A 23,510-nucleotide genomic window follows, 5' to 3' on the forward strand; every position below is an offset into this window, starting at 1 on the left:
TTAATGTAATGAAGCTCGGGCCGTTAGCATTAGTGAATATGGTAACACATTTACGAGTATCTGTGTTAATATTATTAACTTACAATGGCATTCTTTTTGTATTGTTCCAGTTGTTTAAATACACCAAAATATCACCGTGGAGTTATTGAGTCTGTTTAGCTGATTGGAGAGCTAGCCTCCACAACTAGTGGGTCCATGACGATGACTTCTCTTTTGTTTGGTCAACCGTTTTACTACCGTGTTACAGGCAACATTTGGAAACAATTAAAATATGTAAATAAACATTTCCAAAATATTTCTGTGTCGATATTTAATTTCACAACGGTCAAAAATTGACATACACTTGTAAAGAACATAATGTCATGGCTGTCTTGAGTTTCCAATAATTTCTACAACTCTTGTTTTTTTGTGAGAGTGATTGGAGCACATACTTGTTGGTCACAAAAACATTCATGAAGTTTGTTTCTTTTATGAATTTATTATGGGTCTATTGAAAATTTGACCAAATCTGCAATGTTAATATTTAGTTACATGTCCCTTGGCAAGTTTCACTGCAATAAGCACTTTTGGTAGCCATTCACAAGCTTCTGGCAAGCTTCTGGTTGAGTTTTTGACCATGCCTCTTGGCAAAATTGGTGCAGTTCAGCTGAATTTGTTGGTTTTCTGACATGGACTTGTTTCTTCAGCATTGTCCAGACGTTTATGTCAGGACTTCGGGAAGGCCATTCTAAAACCTTAATTCTAGCCTGATTTAGCCATTCCTATACCCCTTTTGACGTGTGTTTGGGGTCATTGTCCTGTTGGAACACCCAACTGCGCCCACGACCCAACCTCCGGGCGGATGATTTTAGGTTGTCCTGAAGAATTTGGAGGTAATCCTCCTTTTTCATTGTCCCATTTACTCTCTGTAAAGCACCAGTTCCATTGGCAGAAAAACAGGCCCAGAGCATAATAATACCACCACCATGCTTCACGGTAGGAATGGTGCTACTGGGATTAAAGGCTTCACCTTTTCTCCTCCAAACATATTGCTGGGTATTGTGGCCAAACAGCTCAATTTTTGTTTCATCTGACTACAGAACTTTCCTCCAGAAGGTCTTATCTTTGTCCATGTGATGTCTGACATCTGCGGCTTATAGTCAGTCCTGTGCTGCTAATATATGGGAAAATAATTTTTTCTTCGAAAATTCAGTGGGTGCGGCTTATAAACCAGTGTGCTCGATAGTCCGGAAGATACGGTACTTAATCAGTGTTAATATGTGACTTGGCCCCAGGCCTCTTTGTAGGGGATAAGTTGGGCACAGAGGTCCAAAATATTACAAACATGTGCCCTAGATTAGACAAACACACAGTGCACACACTCATATTCACACCTGTGGACAATGTAGGTTAGTCTCGAGTTAGCCATGTTTTTCAAGTGTAGGTCGAAGCAAACGTCGAACAGATTCAAACCCACATCTTACAATACGTTCATATAAGGTTCAAGATAGCTGTGATATTTTTTTTTAAACGTTAAAACAACCTGATAGTCTTATTGCTGCCGTATTTCATTACCATGTAAGGTGTGGAGAAATAATTGCTCCTCGACCCACTTTTTTTTTTAAGCTGCTGTGTCCAAAACAGAGCATGATCATCATGTGCTGTTCTTGCGTCGTCTTCCTGCGTCTGACGTGTAGCGAATCAGCATTGCAGTTCTCTTCAGGGGGAAACAAAGCAGAAGACGAGGGGCCCCCAAACGACTGTGTCAGTAAGCCACAGTGCATTTCCTCACGCTATGTTGTCACCTTGCAGGGGGATGAGCCAGTAGTGGGTATTGATGAATCATTGATTTATATGGATTCCCTGTGGTGCGTCTGCATGTAAGGTTATTGTCTTTGAGTCCTTCAATGGTCGCCCTTGTGTCTTGTTTATCGGCTAACAAGGTTGTTGTCGGCGTGTCAACACAAACTACCAGGCGTTGCATTTAATTCCCTTCGTGTTTAATAAAATATCTTTCCTAACCTGTTAACTTACATTACATACCACAGGTGGGACGTAAACTACCAACCATTACAGCCAATGAGGAACTTTGTAGCCGAAAAAGACCCAATAGCAATAATATTAAATCTAGAAAAAGGGAATCATACGTGTGTACCTGGGCTGCGAGGATTAACCTATTCATTTGATTTAGTTTTGTTTCGATACCAATATTTTGGTATCGGTAGTGATACCAAAATGTTTTTCGATACTTTTCAAAATAAAAATGTAATTATTGGCAACATATTGTGTCATTTCCGATTATTTTTTCAAAATTATGAGGAACATGCGGTATAAAATTGATGGATTGATTATACTTGTTCATTTACTGTTAATGTCTGGTTACTTTGTTTTAGCCTGTACACTTCTGTTAAAATGTAGTAAGCACTTTTTTTTCTGTTGTTTGATACTTTACACAAGTTTTGGGTTTGATACTACATATTTGGGTATGGATCCAATACCAAGTAGTTACATGGTCATATATTGGTCATAATTAAAGTCCTCCTGTGTCCAGGGATTTGTTACATGAATTCATAAAAATAACAAAAATGTCACAAGGTATTGTGGTAATAAAAAAGATATCGAACTAATCATTGTAGTATCGATATTTGTATAGGTCCACCCATTTGTTTACATTCAGGAGTGCTAGCTTGCTGTTCGCGGTTAGCTATTGTATCCTCCTACGGTGTGTAGTAAAGCATGCTTAGCTATTCCTCTACCTGCAGGATGGTACTAGAAAGAAACATAGTTTAGTTGTGGCCATGGAGGCGAGGCATATTGCTGTAAAAGTAGCTAAAACACTTTGGAGGGACGTTATCCGCTAGCTAGCTAGCGAAGATTCTGCAGTGCATTGTTGCACCTTTTTATCATTAGTTTTGAAGCCAAAAATATGTCAATTTTCCCATTTCTGTCTCCATGTGCTCTGTGTGTGTGTTGATTCACATGTGCCTCGGCTTATATTACCTGCAATGTCACCATGGCACACTATCAGGCGCATGAAAAAAAGTATCTGTATTTTTCAACGACCGTATCGTACCGTTTTTAATTAATTAGTACAGGTATCCCATACAACCCTTATTTGATTAGATAAAAGCTTCGATTTACATTATGTTGCTTCGATTAATTGTTTAAGTGTAACTAATAAAAATTTAAAAGATACGCACGGAGTGCCCAAAACTTTAAATAGGTGGACATAGTTTCTGCACGGTTGCTGCATTAGAGCGCACATTAGAGTGGTGGTTTGTGGATGCCGTGATCTGTGTGACGGTGAACAGTGGAAAGTTTTTATTCTATTTTTTTTAATGCACACATGTTAAAAATGCAATTTTAATGTTGATTATGTGCATTTATTTAAATAAAAAGAAGATTATAAGAAGCAGAAAAACTATTTTTCTTGAAATTTGCATAGGGGCTATAAAGTGTGTTTTATCCGATAACTTGATGAATCAAACAAAATAATCAATAGATTACTCGATTACTAAAATAACCGATAGCTGCAGCCAAAGGTTAAACAATATGAAAATTTAATATCACAGTTATCATGACCAAAATTATCACAGTTATCAATAATATTATTATTTGACCAAGATATTTTTTTAATAACAAAAATAAATACACATTGTTAAAAAAAAAAAATATATATATATATGTTTCCTGTGCTTCACTAATAGTGTTTTAGTCTTACTATTTTATCTGTTTTAATGGCTAAGCTTTTATTGTTTTAAATATTGGTTTGTACTGTAGCAGTTTAAGATTTATTTAATTGAAAAGTTCGAACAAATCAAATCTATTATTATTATTTATTATTTCTGGAGGATGTTGTGGCGTCCTACTCTGTTCAGCAGTCCTTTAACGCACCTAAAAAACCTCTGTCTCACATCGTATAGAACGATGACTCTGTACCAAGAGAGCACAATTGAAAAGCAGAGTTGCTCAGACCGTAATGTGTTTCCATATGTTTAGATTGAGGTATGTTGTTCATGTCAGCATTGAAAGGCCTACTGAAATGATTTTTTTTTATTTAAACGGGGATAGCAGATCCATTCTATGTGTCATACTTGATCATTTCGCGATATTGCCATATTTTTGCTGAAAAGATTTAGTATAGAATATCGACGATAAAGTTCGCAACTTTTGGTCTCTGATAAAAAAAAGCCTTGCCCCTACCGGAAGTAGCGTGACGACACCGGAGGAAGGACTGCTCACATTTTCCTATTGTTTACACCAGCAGCGAGAGAGATTCGGACCGAGAAAGTGACGATTACCCCATTAATTTGAGCGAGGATGGAAGATTCGTGGATGAGGAACGTGAAAGTGAAGGACTAGCGTGCAGTGCAGAACGTATCTTTTTTCGCTCTGACTGTAACTTAGGTACAAGGGCTCATTGGATTCCACACTCTCTCCTTTTTCTATTGTGGATCACGGATTTGTATTTTAAACCACCTCGGATACTATATCCTCTTCAAAATGAGAGTCGAGAACGCGAAATGGACATTCACAGTGACTTTTATCTCCACGACAATACATCGGCGAAGCTCTTTAGCTACTGAGCTAACGTGATAGCAGCTTTACTGCATATAGAAACAAAACAAATAAGTCCCTGACTGGAAGGATAGCCAGAAGATCAACAATACTACCAAACTCTGGACATGTAACTACACGGTTAATGCTTTCCAGCTTGGCGAAGCTTAGCAATGCTGTTGCTAACGACGCCATTGAAGCTAACTTAGCTACGGAACCTCGACAGAGCTATGCTAAAAACATTAGCTCTGCACCTATGCCAGCTCTCATCTGCTCATCACGACCCGTGCTCACCTGCGTTCCAGCGATCGACGGTACGATGAAGGACTTCACCCGATCACCGATGCGGTTGGCGGCCCGGAGACGGAGGAAGTCAAGGGGAGGTCGTTCGGCTAGCGCGTCTGCTATCCATCTCAAAGTCCTCCTGGTTGTGTTGCTGTAGGCCGCCGCCAATACACCGATCCCACCTACAACTTTCTTCTTTGCAGTCTCCATTGTTCATTAAACAAATTGCAAAAGATTCACCAACACAGATGTCCAGAATACTGTGGAATTTTGAGATGAAAACAGAGCTTTTTGTATTGGATTCAATGGGCTCCGAATACTTCCGCTTCAACCGTTGACGTCACACGCAAACGTCATCATATCGAAACGTTTCCAGCCGGAAGTTTGCCGGAAAATTTAAAATTGCACTTTATAAGTTAACCCGGCCGTATTGGCATGTGTTGCAATGTTAAGATTTCATCATTGATATATAAACTATCAGACTGCGTGGTTGGTAGTAGTGGGTTTCAGTAGGCCTTTAAGCTAGCGAGCTGGCGCCAGCTAATCTGGGAGTTTATCAAAGTGCAGTTATTAATCATGGGTTTTCAAAGATGTTAGTTTAAAAACTGTAATACTAACCGTCAGAATTTTTACCACGGTTATCATCATTACAGTTTGTTACTTCCCCAGCTGCAGCCCTCGTGTGTACTGATCGCGGATTCCATCCATTGTGTTTTTCCGGTCAGGACCCAATTGATTAAATGTAATCCAGATGTAAGATGTTGTTTTGTGTCACCATTGGGGTGTTCAGGACCGCTCACATGGTTTATTATCATGCGGGTAACGACTTCCTCTCACAAGAAAGCTGTGTGACATTTTAATTTTACACAGCTCTATTTTAATTAGCCCTCACAGACCTTTGTGCCACGTGCCTGTAAATATACTCATTCACCCAGGTCATTGTAGTCTCAGAGCATTGAATCGATCACAACTGGAACGTTCCGATCGTCTCAGAAGACGTTGTGCCGCTCAAAAGTTCAAGCTCACAGACTCGGATAGGACTACTCCAGAACCTTGTTCCTTTGTTACTTTCTTTCCTTCTTTCTCAGAATAGAATCAGAATCAGAATAGTTTTAATTGCTAATGTTTGAGAACGGGTTCACAAACAATTCATTTTTCTTGGTGCAATCGTGCAACATAAAACACATATAACACAGAATAGGTAATAAAATGAGCTGTAACTGAGCCATCAGATCTTGTTACTGTTCATGTGTCTGATGGCCGAGGGGAAAACACTGTTCAGGTGGTGGGAGGTGTGGTTCTGGATGGACCGTTGTCTCCTGCCTGAGGGGAGAGGGGAGAATAGTTTGTGTTCAGGGTGAGAAGAGTCAGCTGTGATCTGACCCACACACCTGGTCCTGGAGGAGAACATCTATTTGTTCTGTAAATATGTTCTAAATAATGAACTTCTATACATTATTTCACCCTCCCTCTCTTTCCTTTTCTTTCACTTCCTCATGCGTTTTGCTTCAGTCGTCATTTGCTGAAGAGCTTTTATATCTCGCTCCAGTGACTGCACGAGCCTCGATCGACTTTTACACACAACAGTTTGCAAAAGCTACTTGTGCACATCTTAACGCACACACATCTTTGTAGTGTATTTCTATGTGGGAATGCGTTTTTGGCAGTAAGCCACTGTCCTCGTTGAGACAACCAGCTGCGCTCCATTTCTTCACACATTGTCTGTCCTGATCTGGATAATGAGAAATTATCTGAGTAGGACAACTTGCCTCAGCATGAGAATCAGCACCTCCAAGTCCGAGTTCATGGTTCTCGCCCGGAAAAGGGTGGAGTGCCATCTCCGGGTTGGGGAGGAGACCCCGCCCCATGTGGAGGAATTCAAGTACCTTGGAGTCTTGTTCACGAGAGAGGGAAGAGTGGATCATGAGATCGACAGGCGGATCGGTGCGGCATCTTCAGTTGTATCGATCCGTTGTGGTGAAGAAGGACCTGAGCTGCAAGGCAAAGCTCTGAATTTACCGATCGATCTACGTTCGCATCCTCACCTATGGTCATGAGCTTTGGGTTATGACCGAAAGGACAAGATCACGGGTAGTAGCGGCCGAAATGACTTTCCTCCGCCGTGTGGCAGGGCCTTACCTTAGAGATAGGGTGAGAAGCTCTGCCAACCGGGAGGAGCTCAAAGTAAAGCCGCTGCTCCTCCACATCGAGAGGAGCCAGATGAGGTGGTTCGGGCATCTGGTCAGGATGCCTCCCTAGGGCGGTGTTTAGGGCACCTCCGATCGGTAGGAGGCCAGGGGGAAGACCCAGGACACGTTGGAAGACCATGTCTCCCGGCTGGCCAGGGAACGCCTCGGGATCCCCCGGGAGGAGCTGAACAAAGTGGCTGGGGAGAGGGAAGTCTGGGCTTCCCTGCTTAGGCTGCTGCCCCCGCGACTCGACCTCGGATAAGCGGAAGAAGGTGGATGGATGGAACTGGCCTAGCGTCTGATTGACTGCTGCTCATCCGGTTGCTTGCAGTTTGACTCGATGTTTCAATCTTTCACGTAAAAAGTCCTGAAAGGTATGCATCACTCACTATATGGCAAAATGGTGACCACTGGTGACACAGCATCAGGAGAAACTGGGGGTTCAGTTTCTTGCTCAAGGATACTTCGACATGGTCACGGGGGACTGTGGTTCGAACCCGCAACCATGGGGTTGGGGGCCAACCATTCTGCCCCATATGTATACACTATACTATGCCCGAGCCACTATACTAGTGTTTAGCATCCTACCAACCACAGTGGTAAGGTACCTAAAGAGGCGGCGCTAGACTTTGTTGATTGGTAAACATAACAGGACAAAGACAACACGTGTGTTCTGTACTGGAGCCAGTACAGAACACAAAAAATTTCATTTTTGGCATTATCCTAACAGAAAATCTAGTGACAACGCTAAATTGATTTATAGCCTGCCATAATCTAGGATGAGGTTAGAATAGACTCAACATACAAATGTCGATTGATTATCAAGCCTGGCAAGGTTAGAATAGACTCATCACACAATTGTCGATTGATTATCAAGCCTGGCAATGGTAACACATGCAAGATCAAGATTTAAAGTTCTAAAAACTGTAGCGTTGCGAACCGGATTGTGTCATTTGATGGAAGTCTAAAGTTCAGGGATCGTTCTGGCCATTTGTTTAAATGTCTGACATTTTGTTGGATTAAAAAGACACCTGTTACCAAGTAGGAATGTGAAGTGAATTTGGTACTTTTTATAAGTACCAAGCTCCGATTTACATCAAATCAAATAGTAATATATTTTGATACTTTTTGTTACATGTGGCATCACGTCTGGTTGCAAACTCGGCACCGGCTCAACGACTCTGCGAGCAGACAAGCACTCATAGCAAACCCGGCCGGATTGGTAATGTTGCAATTTTCCAGTCCAACAAAGCAAGCTTGCCTGATAGAAAGCGCTCAAAAGTAAGGCTCATCTTTCTAGCTCACTGCTAATTTGCATTGGTTATGCCATATACATGCTACTGATTAGCATTACCAATTTTACATGGCGATTACAACACCTCCAAATGTGGTAATGAAAACTACAACTAATGTGAACGTTTGACTCAAACAGTTGGTGTGTATTAAGTACAATACTTAAAGTATAAACACTTTGAGGACTCAACAAAAGTCTGATACATTCAACTCAATGACAAAGACTACTTCTTGACTACGACAACACACCAAAGTCCAAGGTTGTGTATATCGAGAGAGAGAGAGAGAGAGAGAGAGAGAGAGAGAGAGAGAGAGAGAGAGAGAGAGAGAGAGAGAGAGAGAGAGAGAGAGAGAGAGAGAGAGAGAGAGAGAGAGAGAGAGAGAGAGAGAGAGAGAGAGAGAGAGAGAGAGAGAGAGAGAGAGAGTATGGCCAATCCAGTTTCAAAGTTGGCTTCAAACATGGCGCCTTGTAATCACGTGAGGGGATTTTTGAACAATTGAAGAGGGGTATGGCCAGAGGATTGGTCAAAAGCCCCTCACGTGATTAAAGGCCTACTGAAAGCCACTACTACCAACCACGCAGTCTGATAGTTTATATATCAATGATGAAATCTTAACATTGCAACACATGGCAATACGGCCGGGTTAACTTATAAAGTGCAATTTTAAAATTCCCGCCACACTTCCGGTTGAAAAACTCCTTTGGATATGATTTATGCGCGTGATGTCACAAAAGCAATGGAAGTGGTTGGACCCCATCGGACCAGATAGAAAAGCCTCTTGTTTTCTTCGACAAAATTCCACAATATTCAGGACATCTGTGTTGGTGAATCTTTTGCAATTTGTTTAATGAACAATGGAGACTGCAAAGAAGAACGTTGTAGGTGGGATTGATCGGTGTCTTAGCGGCTAAGTACAATACTGTAATATCTGTGATATTTGCATTAGTGTACTGTGTCTTTAAGGGTTTGGGGAACGCGCATGCGCGAGTGAGTTGGCGGAGAACTTGAGTGTGTGTGAGCGTGAGTTTTGGCTAACAGCAGCTCGTGTATGTGTGTGCGTTACTTTTTTAACTACAACCAGTTACCGCTTGTTAATAAAGCGATTGAGCAGCGCATCCTCGTCTGTGTGACTCCTTCTCCACTGCGGGGCATTACAATACTTACAGCAACACAACAAGGACTACTTACCCTGACGCCTAGCCGATGCTTGCCGCCAAACCCACGGATGAAGTCCTTCGTCGCGCCGTTGATCGCTGGAACGCAGGTGAGCACGGCTGTTGATGGGAAGATGAGGGCTGGCTGGCTTAGGTGGAGCGCTAATGTTTTATCATAGTTCTGTGAGGTCCGGTTGCTAAGTTGCTAAATCAGCCTTAGCGTCGTTAGCAAGAGCATAGTTAAGCCTTACCAGGCTGAGAATTTTTAACCGTGTAGTTACATGTACATGGTTTAATATTATTGTTGGTCTTCTGTCTATCCTTCCAGTCAGGGGTTTATTTATTTTGTTTCTATCTTCATTTGAGAACGACGCTAGCACGTTAGCTCAGTAGCTAAGTGTGTCACCGATGTATTGTTTTGGAGATAAAAGTCACTTTAAATGTCCATTTCGCGTGCTCGACTCTCATTTTCAAGAGGATATAGTATCCGAGGTGGTTTAAAATACAAATCCGTGATCCACAATAGAAAAAGGAGAGAGTACATAGTTCTGTGAGGTCCGGTTGCTAAGTTGCTAAATTAGCCTTAGCGTCGTTAGCAACAGCATAGTTAAGCCTTACCAGGCTGAGAATTTTTAACCGTGTAGTTACATGTACATGGTTTAATATTATTGTTGGTCTTCTGTCTATCCTTCCAGTCAGGGGTTTATTTATTTTGTTTCTATCTTCATTTGAGAACGATGCTAGCACGTTAGCTCAGTAGCTAAGTGTGTCACCGATGTATTGTCTTGGAGATAAAAGTCACTTTAAATGTCCATTTCGCGTGCTCGACTCTCATTTTCAAGAGGATATAGTATCCGAGGTGGTTTAAAATACAAATCTGTGATCCACAATAGAAAAAGGAGAGTGTGGAATCCAATGAGCCAGCTTGTACCTAAGTTACGGTCAGAGCGAAAAAAGATACGTCCATCACTGCCTCTCAAGTCCTTCACTGTAACGTTCCTCATCTACGAATCTTTCATCCTCGCTCACATTAATGGGGTAATCGTCACTTTCTCTGTCCGAATCTCTCTCGCTCCATTGTAAACAATGGGGAATTGTGAGGAATACTAGCTCCTGTGACGTCACGCTACTTCCGCTACAGGCAAGGCTTTTTTTTATCAGCGAGCAAAAGTTGCGAACTTTATCGTCGATTTTCTCTACTAAATCCTTTCAGCAAAAATATGGCAATATCGCGAAATGATCAAGTATGACACATAGAATGGATCTGCTATTCCCGTTTAAATTAAAAAAAATCATTTCAGTAGGCCTTTAAGGGCGCCATGTTTGCTACTAACTTTGAAACCGAGTTGGCCATGCTCTCTCTACACACGGCTCTGCCGAAGCCTATACACTACTGCCATCTAATGTATTGGAATTGTAACTGCATGCAAAGTGTACTATACTTTCAAATGAGACTCAGAAGTGTAAGAAAATAAGCTATAACAACTGGACAGCCCAGTTATCACTATCAGTTCAGTTTTAAATACAAAAAGATATTATTGTTAAACAATTAACATTTATTAACACATTAACTTGCACAAAAGAAAGACAAAAATTATGTTGATACTTTGGGTGTCCAGAACAAATGTATTGGATTTAAATTACTCCTATGGGAAAATTTGCTTCGGTTCTGTCTTTTGGAACAGATTACTGTGCTAAATTCACCAAGTTCATGTGAGAAATCAGAAAAAAAATGTGGTTTACTCTCTTTGACTACATGGTCGTTTATTAACAAGAATACAGTTTACTGCGGAATTTTTGAAACTGAAACAATACAAAAAGAATGCGGTTGTATATTAATACTAACACAGATACTTGTAAACATGTTTTCATATTACCTATTGCTAACGACGCTAGTGTCATAACATTACAATAGCACGTACAAATATCTATGAAACTCCTACAGACATCACACATGGGACGGTTTAGTAAGTATAAACAGTTTTAGTTATGTTGTAAAACTTACAAACGTTGCTTGTAGTGATGAATGAAGAATCCATACGAGTAAAAACTCTATTGATGGCTTAAAGACTGAACGGTTGAAAAAAAATTAAATAAAAGCACTACGAGTGAAATGGAAGGACTCTGCAGCACCTGCAGTGAGTGAAACCATCCAAAAGATGGCACCATAGCACAAACAATAATACCCATTCTCATTGTATTTGCTTGTTTTTTTACATACATTTTAAAAAACTTTTTATTATGGCCATCAGCAAAGAATAATCCATTAATAAACTGCACCGTTTTATAATCCGCAGGGTTCAAAGTGCAGGAAAAAAGTAGCAGTTTATAGTTTGGAATTTACGGTACAGTAAATTTTGTACACATCGCCAACTACTGGCCTGTTATGCATATAACAGTGAGTAAGTTGTTGTTGTCATGATATAAAGGTTCAGCACTAACAAAAATCAGTTTTGAATAGAAGGGTACCGGTAGTTGTGTTTGACAAGAGGACATATGTCAAAAAACACGTCACCTCTTGATTTCACTTTCCATTTGAAGACCAATACTATGTTACATGACTTTCGGGAGGAGCAGACCGACAGACCCCTTTTATTCTTATTCCTCCATTATTCCCATTCCGCCCGTCTCTGGCCCCTGGCCTGCTGCCCCTGTCTCCATTAAGTGCATTTCCTGTTTGTCTCCGAGTGCATCAGTGGGCAGCCATGTTCAGACAATATGACCAGCTTAAAGTAATCATAGTGCATCAAGGAAGTGTAGTTAAAGAAATGCCCTTCCCCGCGTAGAAATGTTGTCATGGTTACGACAACAACTAATAATATTTGAAATAGTTAATTTTAAATGATCATAATAATTCATTTAAAATTACCATATTTAATTATTAAAATAATTGCTTGTTTATCAACAACTTTAGCATTTTATTCATTACATTTTGAAGCTCTCAGAAGCCAAGTTATGTTATATTCCTTAAGATTTATTTATGCAAGTTTGAAGTATCAATTATCTAAACACAGTTTTGTTTGCATATTTTCAGGATGTAGATATATATGAAATACTTGACTTGGTGAATTCTAGCTGTAAATATACTCCTCCCCTCTTAACCACGCCCCCCACCCCCTACCTCCCGAAATCGGAGGTCTCAAGGTTGGCAAGTATGGGGTGATGCGAAGGAAGAGAGTGCACGTGCAAGACCAGTTCGTTGTCAGTGAGTCGTCAAGGATACAAATACGCTTTTCCCGGACGACGATGAGTCAGCATAATATACTAACACTGGTCCTTGAACCCACATGCGGTCTGCCATTCAAGAGGATTTGGAAAATCGCAGCAAAAGCTGGCTGTTTTGTCCTTTGTGCAAAGGTGCAGATTGAAGCATAGAAATAAACAAGCGGTGTGTAGGACAGGGATGTAAAACATGCGGCCCGGGGGCCTGATCAGGCCTGCGAACGGTTTTAATCCGGCCCGCGGGATAGGTTTGCTAAGTGTAAAAATAAGATGCCTTTTTTAAATGAAAGAAACAGCTGTTCACAATGTGTCAACTGGATGTCACACTAGCAATTTAGTTTGGCAAGAACACAGTAAAACCTCGACACAATGTAAAACCTGCCATTTTATATCTCCTGCTTTCCAACACATCGTGATTTGGCATCCTCATTTCCACAAAATGTCTTTGTCAAAAAAGAAAAAAAAGTGGACACAGAGTGCAGTTTGTTCCAAGAAAAATGATCATTCTCCTATTTGTTCACGGAAGTGCATGGGAAACCACACACCTTTCTGAGCAAGTTTTCTCAACAAAGCTAGGCACAAGGCTCACACATAACCACTTGGATAATATCCTAAAATTGTCTGCCACTCAAGATGTGACACCTGATATTGATGCCAGGTTTCAAGAGTAAAATAAACAATTGTTAACCCCACTTAAAATGATGCATGAGACACTGCACCTAGATATGGTTCTACGAAAACAATCGTCTTCTGTGGAAATTTTAAATAAGTAAACAGTGTGCGGTTTACTGCAATACTGTCAGTCTCTTTAGTTCATACGTTTGGTTTGTTGAAATTGTTCACGTACAGCTTGTATTTTTCTATCAATACACTGTAATGCATACAAGGCAGGGAGTTACTCGACTAAATAGTTTCTATCTCAGTTTGTAGGGTTTGTTGATTTAGCACAGGATTTATACATGGAAAAGACAAATCCAAAGTGCTTGTTCTATTTTGGGCCAAAGTAAAACAAAGAAAACGATCTGAAGTTGTCATAGTTATATTTATGAGTTATTATGCCATGATTTTACCAGTCTGGCCCATGTGGGAAAAGCTTTTCCTCCACGCCGGCCCCTAAACTAAAATGAGTTTCACACCCCTGGTGTAGGAACTGGAAGATAAGTGTTGCACGAAAATTACGGTGGCTGACAGGGGCCAACGTTCAGCAGCGTACAAACGCTCCAAAACAACAAATGCTGCAAATGTCGGAAAACGCAGAAGCGCTGCATATTTACAAACAAAACAAAAGTTAGCCAGGCTACCATGAAGTGAGTGTTATGGCCAGAAAAACTTCCATTCAAACTTCCATTCTGTTCATTCATGTGAATGCAGCATATGTAAACTGTCACATTTCCATGTTGCATGTGTTTCATGGTGTTTGGTAGGGGGTGTCGTTATACAACTTTTTCATTTTCCATACAATATGGAACTGGTGCCTTGTGTATTGGCCAATGCGATATTGATCTGATACAATATCAGTACGAATAATGCATGCTTTTGTTATTTAGCGGTGTGGAATGTTAGAGGCTTTGATCAAGTAAAATGACGTATTAGAGAACAATGGTTGGTATGACAAACACTAAACTGTTTATTATTAACTTTCTGGAGTGAACCTATGTTGCCTTTAAGTTGAAGCGCAGTGGTAATGGGTTATTTATACCAGCCTTGTGTCAAATAAAAAGTATCTATCATGGTGAGGTCCCAAACTTCTAGTAGACTTGCTCTTTTCTTCATTCATTCACTTTACGTTGCGCGACCATTAATCGTTTCTTTTTCGATTATTATATTTTCATGATCGTGAAAATTGTAATTAAAATCAAAATTTGATTAATTGTCCAGCCCTACTATAGAGTATTGCCATCTAATGTCTTGGAAGTGCAAACACATTGCAAATGAGACTCAAATGTATTAAGAAAACAAGATATAACAACTGGACAGCGCAGGTATCATAATCGGCTCATTTTTAAAGGTTGTATTATCAAAAAAAAATTATATTATCAAACAATTCACATTAACACACACAAAAGTATCGAAAAATAGTTTTATGAATTGAATTGAATAGCTTTATTTTTGGTTAGGATAATGTATGTGGATCAACATATGAGCAAAGATCACAGTAAATATGTCAGCATTAGCTATAATAGCGAGATTTCATCTGAAGTCCTAAGGCAGGCACCATAAAAACAGACACACATTTACAGACAATGTCATACGTACATTAAAGTATGACTTAAAATAAATATTGACAGTAAGTCAACAAAAAATGAACAGCAGAGCATGCACATTACACATGGGTACAAGTCTGGTTTGTCTTTAACCACTGTTTTTTTTTTTAAGTTGAATAGTTGACACTGTTCCTAATATGAGCTGGTAGTGTGTTCCACGCATGTGTGCCTTTTATTGAGACAACCATTTGACTAAACTTAGTCCTACGTCGTTGAATGTTACAATCACCCCTGGTTAGGGCTCTGGTGTTGACTCGATTGCAGGTGTTTTTCTTTATAAAAACATGTTGTGGTGGAGGGGCAAGCTCATTCCAAACTCTAAAAACAAAACATACATCCAAAATTGTCTGTTATCCAAATCTAAAATATGCGAACGGTACTGTGGAGAATGCATATATATGTTTAAGAGTTATTTCTTTATTCATAGTCATGTTTAAATCAGCTAGTGTTTTTTCATTTGTACTCTTTCTATTTTTTCATTTTATGTCCGCAAGTAAACTGTGTGTGTTACTTTGAAGACTTGGAATGTAGGAGTTGGAGTACTCCCTTATGTTTTATCTGTAGTAGAACAATGAGGCCATGTTCCTTTCCGGACAGGTGGGGGCTTTCTTCATGTGCAAGAAGTGGGCTCTTCCGTTTGAGTGTCAGATCAAGTAGAGCAGCCGATACGAATGTATTGATTAAGTTGGTCTCCCAAAGCTTTGGAATAAACTAGAAAATATTCCAGTTCTGTCTTGATGCTCCTTCTTACTCAGCATATATGTCATCAAAAGAACTTGGGATTGACCAGTAACTTCGATTCCCTTGGAGGAAGAACTGGTCAGACGCAACAGTACCCATCCCTAGTGTGTACCCTCATTAGAATAGTTGGAAGACGTCAAAATCTATCTTTGATTTTGTGTTGCGATTCATGGGATATGCAGACTGAACAGCTAAGCATTATTTCAATTCCTGCACCTGCGTGGCGTTTCAATGAACTGAAATGCATTTGTCTTATGTTCTTGTGTTTGTCTAACGTTGTGACTCCGCGTCCGCAGTACTGGATCAATGAGTTCACCAGCTCCCTCGGCATCGGCGTCTTCCACTCAGGGATCGAGATCTATGGCCGAGGTGAACCTAACAACTCCACTGGTGCCACCTTCTCAACTCAAGGCATTTCTTAATGACTCTGTGTGTGTTTGTGTATTAGAGTTTGCCTACGGGGGACATCCTTACCCCTTCTCAGGGATCTTTGAGATCACGCCCGGGGATGCAACAGAACTGGGCGACACCTTTAAATTCAAGTAAGTAGATTGTGAAGCACTTTTCAAAGTATTTTTATGATTATCAGCCGGCAGTGTGTGCATGCTGTCTGTTACTTCTGCTCTGATTAATGTGCCCTGCAGTGTTAGACTGACATACAAACACACAACACACACATCTTTACTGCCTACGGAATCACAGCGATAACTAATATATAAATACAGCATCTTTTTCAGGAAAAATAGGATAATACAGTGTCTCTTTTGTTTTGTTTTTATGTTTCAAAGTGGTTAATGTCCTTGAGTATAAAATACTACTACTATTAATGATAATAAATAAATAAAATATAAATACAAAATAGCGATAAATGCTGTGCAACCATACAACTAAATATGACTGTTTTTAATTAGTTTAGTATTTGTTGTAGAAATTGAATTATTACATTGTAATAATAACAGCGGGTAACTTATTTTTACACATATTAAAATATTGATATAAAAAATATTGTATTGTAGGTTTTGCATGGATTCCTCCATTGTGGCACAGAACATTCCCACTGTTTCTTCTATTCTACGGTATACCGGTACTAATAAAGTACTGCGTTATAATGAATTAAAAACAGTACTGTGCTGCTTCTGAAAAATACCGGTACTTATGGTTTTCCGGACATTAAGGCGTGCCGTCGTCACGTCCTGATATTGCTGGTAGGTCGAGCAAGCGCCGCATGTTAGGCAACGCATACGTACGGTGTACTTACAAGCAGACAAACCATGGAGACATAAAAGGAAGAATGACGGCTTAAAAATAAATAATGAAGGTGAAGATTTTCACACTGAAGCGCCGCTCTGGAAGAGGTGTTTTAAACATTGCTAGCTAGCTATAGTGGCTAACGTCCATCCACAGTCGGCAGTGTTTTAGCTACTTCTAAATCACTAATCATCACCTCCATGGCAACAAATAAACCATGTTTCTTAAAAGTATAATTTCTGCAAGACGAGGAAGAGCTAAACATGGGTCACTACACACTGTAACAAGATACAGTAGCTAACCGCTAACAGCAAGTTAGCACTCCTGAATGTAAACAAATGCAATGGGTGCATCTACACAGACAACGGCTGTAATGATACCAAGTACAAGGGCCGTATATAGTCAATACTACAATTATTTAGGGCTGGGCGATATATCGATATACTCGATATATCGCAAGTTTGTCTCTGTGCGATATAGAAAATTACTATATCGTGATATTCAAGTATATGCTCTCACGCAGTTGCTTTTAGCTGCGGGCATTACACGACAGGCGTTTCTCAGTCTTTCTTGTCTCTCCTTCTCACAGAGACATAAAACAAGCGCACCTTCTTTCAGACGTCACATACTGTCGCGCGTGTAATGTCATACGCCCTCGTGGAGCAAAGAGGTAGCAGCATAGGTAAAGTTAGCTGTGATGCTAGTGGATTGGTGCGAGTGGTATTACGAGAGAAAGAAGGTGCGAATCTGGTAACAAATGAAGGAAGAATTAATTCCAAGAAAAACAGCACGGGGTCCATCGCCTGGCGGTGGTTTGGCTTCAAGCGGAAAGATGTCGAACAGACAACCGTAATATGTCAAGTATGCGGCAAAAGCGTTGCTACAAAAGGTAGCAGTACTACTAATTTGTAGTTTTGCACAAAAGTGCACTTTATTTGTTTTAAACTATTGTAGTGGCGTTCTGTACAAAAAGTGCACTTTAATTTAGTGTTGTTTTGATATGTCATCTTAGTGACATCATGCACAAAAGTGCACTAATAGCTTGTTTTAAAATGTCTCTGACAATCGTGCACTTTCTGTTTTGGAAATGACATGAATGTGCCACTGCTTAATAACTGTTTAATAAATACAGTTTTGGTAAATTGACTAACTTGTGATTTCCCTCTCTGCATGAAAGTTTAAAATGAGCATATATTAATGAAGTATGAATAAGAATGTTTTAATGTAGACACATAGAATCATCCTACAGCTGTGATTATATGCATCAAGTGTTCATTCAAAGCTAAGGCAAAATATCCACATATATATCGTGTATCGTGACATGGCCTAAAAATATCGAGATATTAATAAAAGGCCATGTCGACCAGCCCTACAATGATTACATTGATATATTTTATTATCACAAAATCTTTTGTCATTTTTATTGTTTATAAACTCAGGAAATATATCCCTGGACACATGAGGACTTTTATTTAGACCCATGTATGATTCTGTAACTACTTGGTATTGAACTGATACCAGAATTTGTAGTATCACCCAATACTTATGTAAAGTATCCAAACAACAGAAGAATAAGTGATTATTACATTTTAAAAGAAGTGTAGATAGAACAGGTTAAAGAAAAAGTAAGCAGATATTAACAGTAAATGAACAAGTAGACAAATAATCAATTTTATACAGCTTGTCCTTCATAATTTTTACAAAATAATACAATGTAAAATGACACAATATGTTACTGCATACGTCAGCAGCCAATTAAGAGCCTTTGTTTGTTTACTTACTACAAAAAGACAAGTTGTCTTGTGTGTTCACTATGTTATTTAATGCAAAAATAGTTTTTTGATTGCAATAAGAAACATGTGTTTATCATATTCAATTTTTTGTTCGAATAAAGCCAATAATGACATTTTCTTTATGTTCCCTTTTATTTTGAAAAGTATCAAAATAAATTTTTGTAACAATACCAGTACCAAAATATTGGTATCGGGACAACCCTAGTTTCTATTGGGAAGAGCAATTTCATAACTTCAACCTTCAAGAATCCACTGTATAAGAATTGTAGCATTATGTTTGTGACGTATTTAAACATTTGTTTATTCACACGCGCGTGTGTGTGTGTGTGTGTAGGGAAGCCATTGTCCTTGGCAGCACCGACTTCACCGAGGACGACGTGGAGCAGGTCATCGAGGAAATGGGGAAAGAGTACAAAGGCAACGCTTATCACCTCATGCACAAGAACTGCAACCACTTCTCCTCAGCACTGTCAGAGGTACACACACACACACACACACACACACACACACACACACACACACACACACACACACACACACACACACACACACACACACACACACACACACACATATAACATACTGTACTGGTTATCATTTGGAATGGGGACCAAGTTTTTGATCATCACTTGTGAGGACCACCCTTTCTACAGGTTGTGGAGGCATAAAAAAAATTTGGTAAATTGGCCACTGCCCAGTTAGCTCATACACGTCTTTAAATCTCTGGATTGATGAAGTAATGTGCTGATCATTCTTACTGGGGACCCTGGGGAAAAAGGCTGCTGTGCAAATGTCTCACACTCAAACTAACCAGTAAACATGTTTTATGGGCCAAAGCTTAAAAATCACTTAGGCATTTTCAGAATGGATCTGACTATCATTTAAAAAGGTTTCCCTTTAGGGGACCTGTTTTTTTGTCCCCATACCATCAGAGGTCCCCTAAAGGTGACTGTGTAAACAGAGCGATGTCCCCATTAAGTAAGCATTGCCAGAACACACACACACACACACACACACACACACACACACACACACACACACACACACACACACTAGTACTGTCATGGATATAAAATCACCATAGGAAGTCATGGAAATAGAAAAATAATCTGTTCCAATGACCTTCCCAAAACCTTAATCAACTGAACAGGAAATGTTTTTTACAGGATTTACTGTCATGCAAGTGTGAAAAAAGTGAACAGCTTGCTTGTACATTATATTTTGGTCAAAAACACATTGAGCCTGAATATGTGGTCAGCGAAACGCTGCATTGGGTTATTGATCCGTTTTGAAAATCTGTGTTGCTATGCGTTATGTGGCTCCTACAATAAGCAGCTGCTGCTAGTTGCGGCTAGCTAACAGAGCTGGCCATGAGTAGCAGATGTTAACATTTGGTGAGCAGGGTGAAAGGCGGAAAGTGTTTCATTATTGATGAGGAGATGAGCTCATGTTAAATGAAGGTTAAAGTGTCGCGTTCCAGCTCAGCCTTCACAGCAGTGCTTTCTTTTCTTGGGATGAAACTGTTTGCGTGATAAACAGTACAGTGTGTGTGTGTGTGTGTGTGTGTGTGTGTGTGTGTGTGTGTGTGTGTGTGTGTGTGTGTGTGTGTGCGTGTATGTGTGTGTGTGTGTGCGTGTATGTGTGTGCGTGTGTGTGCGTGTGTGTGCGTGTGTGTGTGTGTGTGTGAGTGAACGAGCATGAATAGGGTTTTTCCTGCACTGAGTGGGCACACTTGCATCACAGCGTGAATGTGTGGTCTAAATCGGCTTATCCCGCTCTGACTAACGAGCAGGGAGTCTTAGAGTTAGTCCCAGCGCCGAAATGCGGATTAAAACACAACGATACAAGCCCAGACTTGCATAGCCAGCTGGTGCGCGCACTCACACACACGAACACGCTAACACACAAACGCTTGTGTTGTCATTTTGAAGAAGTGAGGCAATCATTGTTCTTTTCCTGCGTTGTTTGAAAGCACCGTGATGTAAATTCCAACAGGAGCTGCAAATGTCTTTTTTTCTTGTCTTATTTAGATTTCAAAGTAGAGATGTGCCGGTCGGGGGCCGATAGTTGTCTTTCTTAACTGAGCTCAGACGATCTTTACCGCAGCTGTATTTACATGCTAAAGATTGTAGTCACACAAAAGAGTCCTTCAAAAGTGATGCACGCTCAGGGAGACATACCGTATTGTCCAGACTATATAAGCTGCACCCACTAAATTTTAGAAGGTAAAAATTAGAGATGTCCGATAATATCGGACTGCCGATATTATCGGCCGATAAATTCTTTAAAATGTAATATCGGAAATTATCGGTATCGGTTTCGAAATTATCGGTATCTGTTTCAAAAAGTAAAATGTATGACTTTTTAAAACGCTGCTGTGTACATGGACGTAGGGAGAAGTACAGAGCGCCAATAAACCTTAGAGGCACTGCCTTTGCGTGCCGGCCCAATCACATAATATCTACGGCTTTTCTTACACACAAGTGAATGCAAGGCATACTTGGTCAACAGCCATACAGGTCACACTGAGGGTGACCGTATAAACAACTTTAACACTGTTACAAATATGCGCCACACTGTGAACCCACACCAAACAAGAATGACAAACACATTTCGGGAGAACATCCTCACCGTAACACAACATAAACACAACAGAACAAATACCCAGAATCCCTTGCAGCACTAACTCTTCAGGGACGCTACAATATACACCCCTGCTAACCCCCCACCCCCACCCCACCTCAACCCCGCCCCCCCAACCCCGCCCACCTCAACCTCCTCATGCTCTCTCAGGGAGAGCATGTCCCAAATTCCAAGCCGCTGTTTTGAGGCATGTTAAAAAAAATAATGCACTTTGTGGCTTCAATAATAAATGTGGCAGTGCCATGTTGGCATTTCTTTCCATAACTTGAGTTGATTTATTTTGGAAAACCTTGTTACATTGTTTAATGCATCCAGTGGGGCATCACAACAAAATTAGGCATAATAATGTGTTAAATCTACGACTGTATATATCGGTATCGGTTGATATCGGAATCGGTAATTAAGAGTTGGACAATATCGGAATATCGGATATCGGCAAAAAAGCCATTATCGGACATCTCTAGTAAAAAATATGTTTCCATATATTAGCTGTACCATACTATAAGCCGCATAAATACATGTTATGAAATCAGATATTTAGACAGAAATAGTTTTTTAACTAGCTCTTCAATTAGCTAAACACACTCAATAACTCCACGGTGACGTTTTGGTAAATTTACTAAGGAACTTGTGAAACTGGAACAATACAAACAGAATGCCATTGTAAGTTTATAATACTAACACAGACACTGGTAAACGTGTTCGCATATTAGCTAACAACGCTAGCTCGATTACATTACGATAGCAAGTACAGATATGCATGAAAACACTATTATTAAACATGTGATGGTTTAGTAAGCACGGTGGCACAGGGGTTAGTGCATGTGCCTCACAATACAAAGGTCCTGAGCTCAATCCCGGGCTCTGGATCTTTCTGTGTGGAGTTTGCATGTTCCCCCGTGACTGCGTGGGTTCCCCCCGGGTACTCCGGCTTCCTCCCACCTCCAAAGACATGCACCTGGGGATAGGCCCCTCCCACCTCCAAAGATATGCACCTGGGGATAGGTTGATTGGCAACACTAAATTGACCCTAGTGTGTGAATGTGAGTGTGAATGTTGTCTGTCTATCTGTGTTGGCCCTGTGAGGATGTGGCGACTTGTCCAGGGTGTACCCCGCCTTCTGCCTGCCCGAATGCAGCTGAGATAGGCTCCAGCACCCCCCGCAACCCCGAAAGGGACAAGCGGTAGAAAATGGATGGATGGATGGATGGTTTAGTAAGTATTAACTGTTTTAGTTATGTTTGAAACTTACAAAAGTTGCTTAGAGTAATGAATGAAGAAACCACACAAGTAGAAACGCTATGGACGACTAGTTGACCAAACGGCACTAAACAAAAGTTGACATTCACACCCCAGCACCTCCAGTGAGCGAACTCGTCCAAAATATGGCGCTATAGCGCAAACTATAACGCAGCTTTTCAGTCAGTGTCTGTCTGTGTTTTATGAAAACTATTTGTTGAATACAAAACATTATGGCCGTCAGCGAAGAAAAATCCATCAACTAGCTGCACCTTTCCCCTGCTTCCCCCGCTCCCGTGAGGCCCCCAAATAGCTGGGTCGGAGGTGCCTGTAATATGATTCTTTGTTTTGTGGGCGGTCTTGTTACGTGCCTCCACTTCGACAGCGTCTTCTCCCCGTCTTCTTTGTAGTACCGGTAGTTTTTTGTGCTTCCATAGCGAGTCTACTGACAGATACAAGTTAGAACTGTACGCTACTTTTGTATTAAAAATGGCAACAGCGGAGGATGAATGCCCCACAACAAGAGGATTGAGAAAAAGAAGGAACTTATTGACTACGGCGCGGACTACAATGGCGGACGCACGCACATTTTCGGGACATATGCAGATCCCAAATACATAACAGCAGGTACCAATAGGTAAGAAAAGTTGTTTTTGCATGATAGGTCGAAACAAAAAACAGATAAAATATCACATAATAGGTGCCATTTTGGGGTCCTTATACACATCCTAATAATACTCGCATGTAGCACTAGTACGTCTGACAAAGGTAGCCGTAATGCGCCGATAATTCATCAAAGTAATACTAAAACAGTTTGACAGATTTTTGAGCGCTGTGTGTTATGTTCTATACTCTTAATGAAACATCAAAGTTTTGGTGTTGCTTGCTGCGTCATTTATTG

At 40.3% G+C, this 23,510-nt stretch overlaps 1 protein-coding gene across 1 annotated transcript in view; it reads left to right on the forward strand.

The window, feature by feature from the left end:
- Nucleotides 1-23,510, forward strand: part of desi2 (desumoylating isopeptidase 2) — a 35,298-nt gene that overhangs the window by 5,595 nt on the left and 6,193 nt on the right. The window contains exons 2-4 of the mRNA XM_062057911.1: nt 15,983-16,055; nt 16,135-16,228; nt 19,062-19,203. Of these exons, the coding sequence (XP_061913895.1) occupies nt 15,983-16,055; nt 16,135-16,228; nt 19,062-19,203 (309 nt within the window). The remainder of the gene's footprint in view (nt 1-15,982; nt 16,056-16,134; nt 16,229-19,061; nt 19,204-23,510) is intronic.

The sequence above is a fragment of the Entelurus aequoreus genome, linkage group LG09 (assembly GCF_033978785.1).
Source record: "Entelurus aequoreus isolate RoL-2023_Sb linkage group LG09, RoL_Eaeq_v1.1, whole genome shotgun sequence".
In the NCBI taxonomy this organism is placed as follows: domain Eukaryota; kingdom Metazoa; phylum Chordata; class Actinopteri; order Syngnathiformes; family Syngnathidae; genus Entelurus; species Entelurus aequoreus.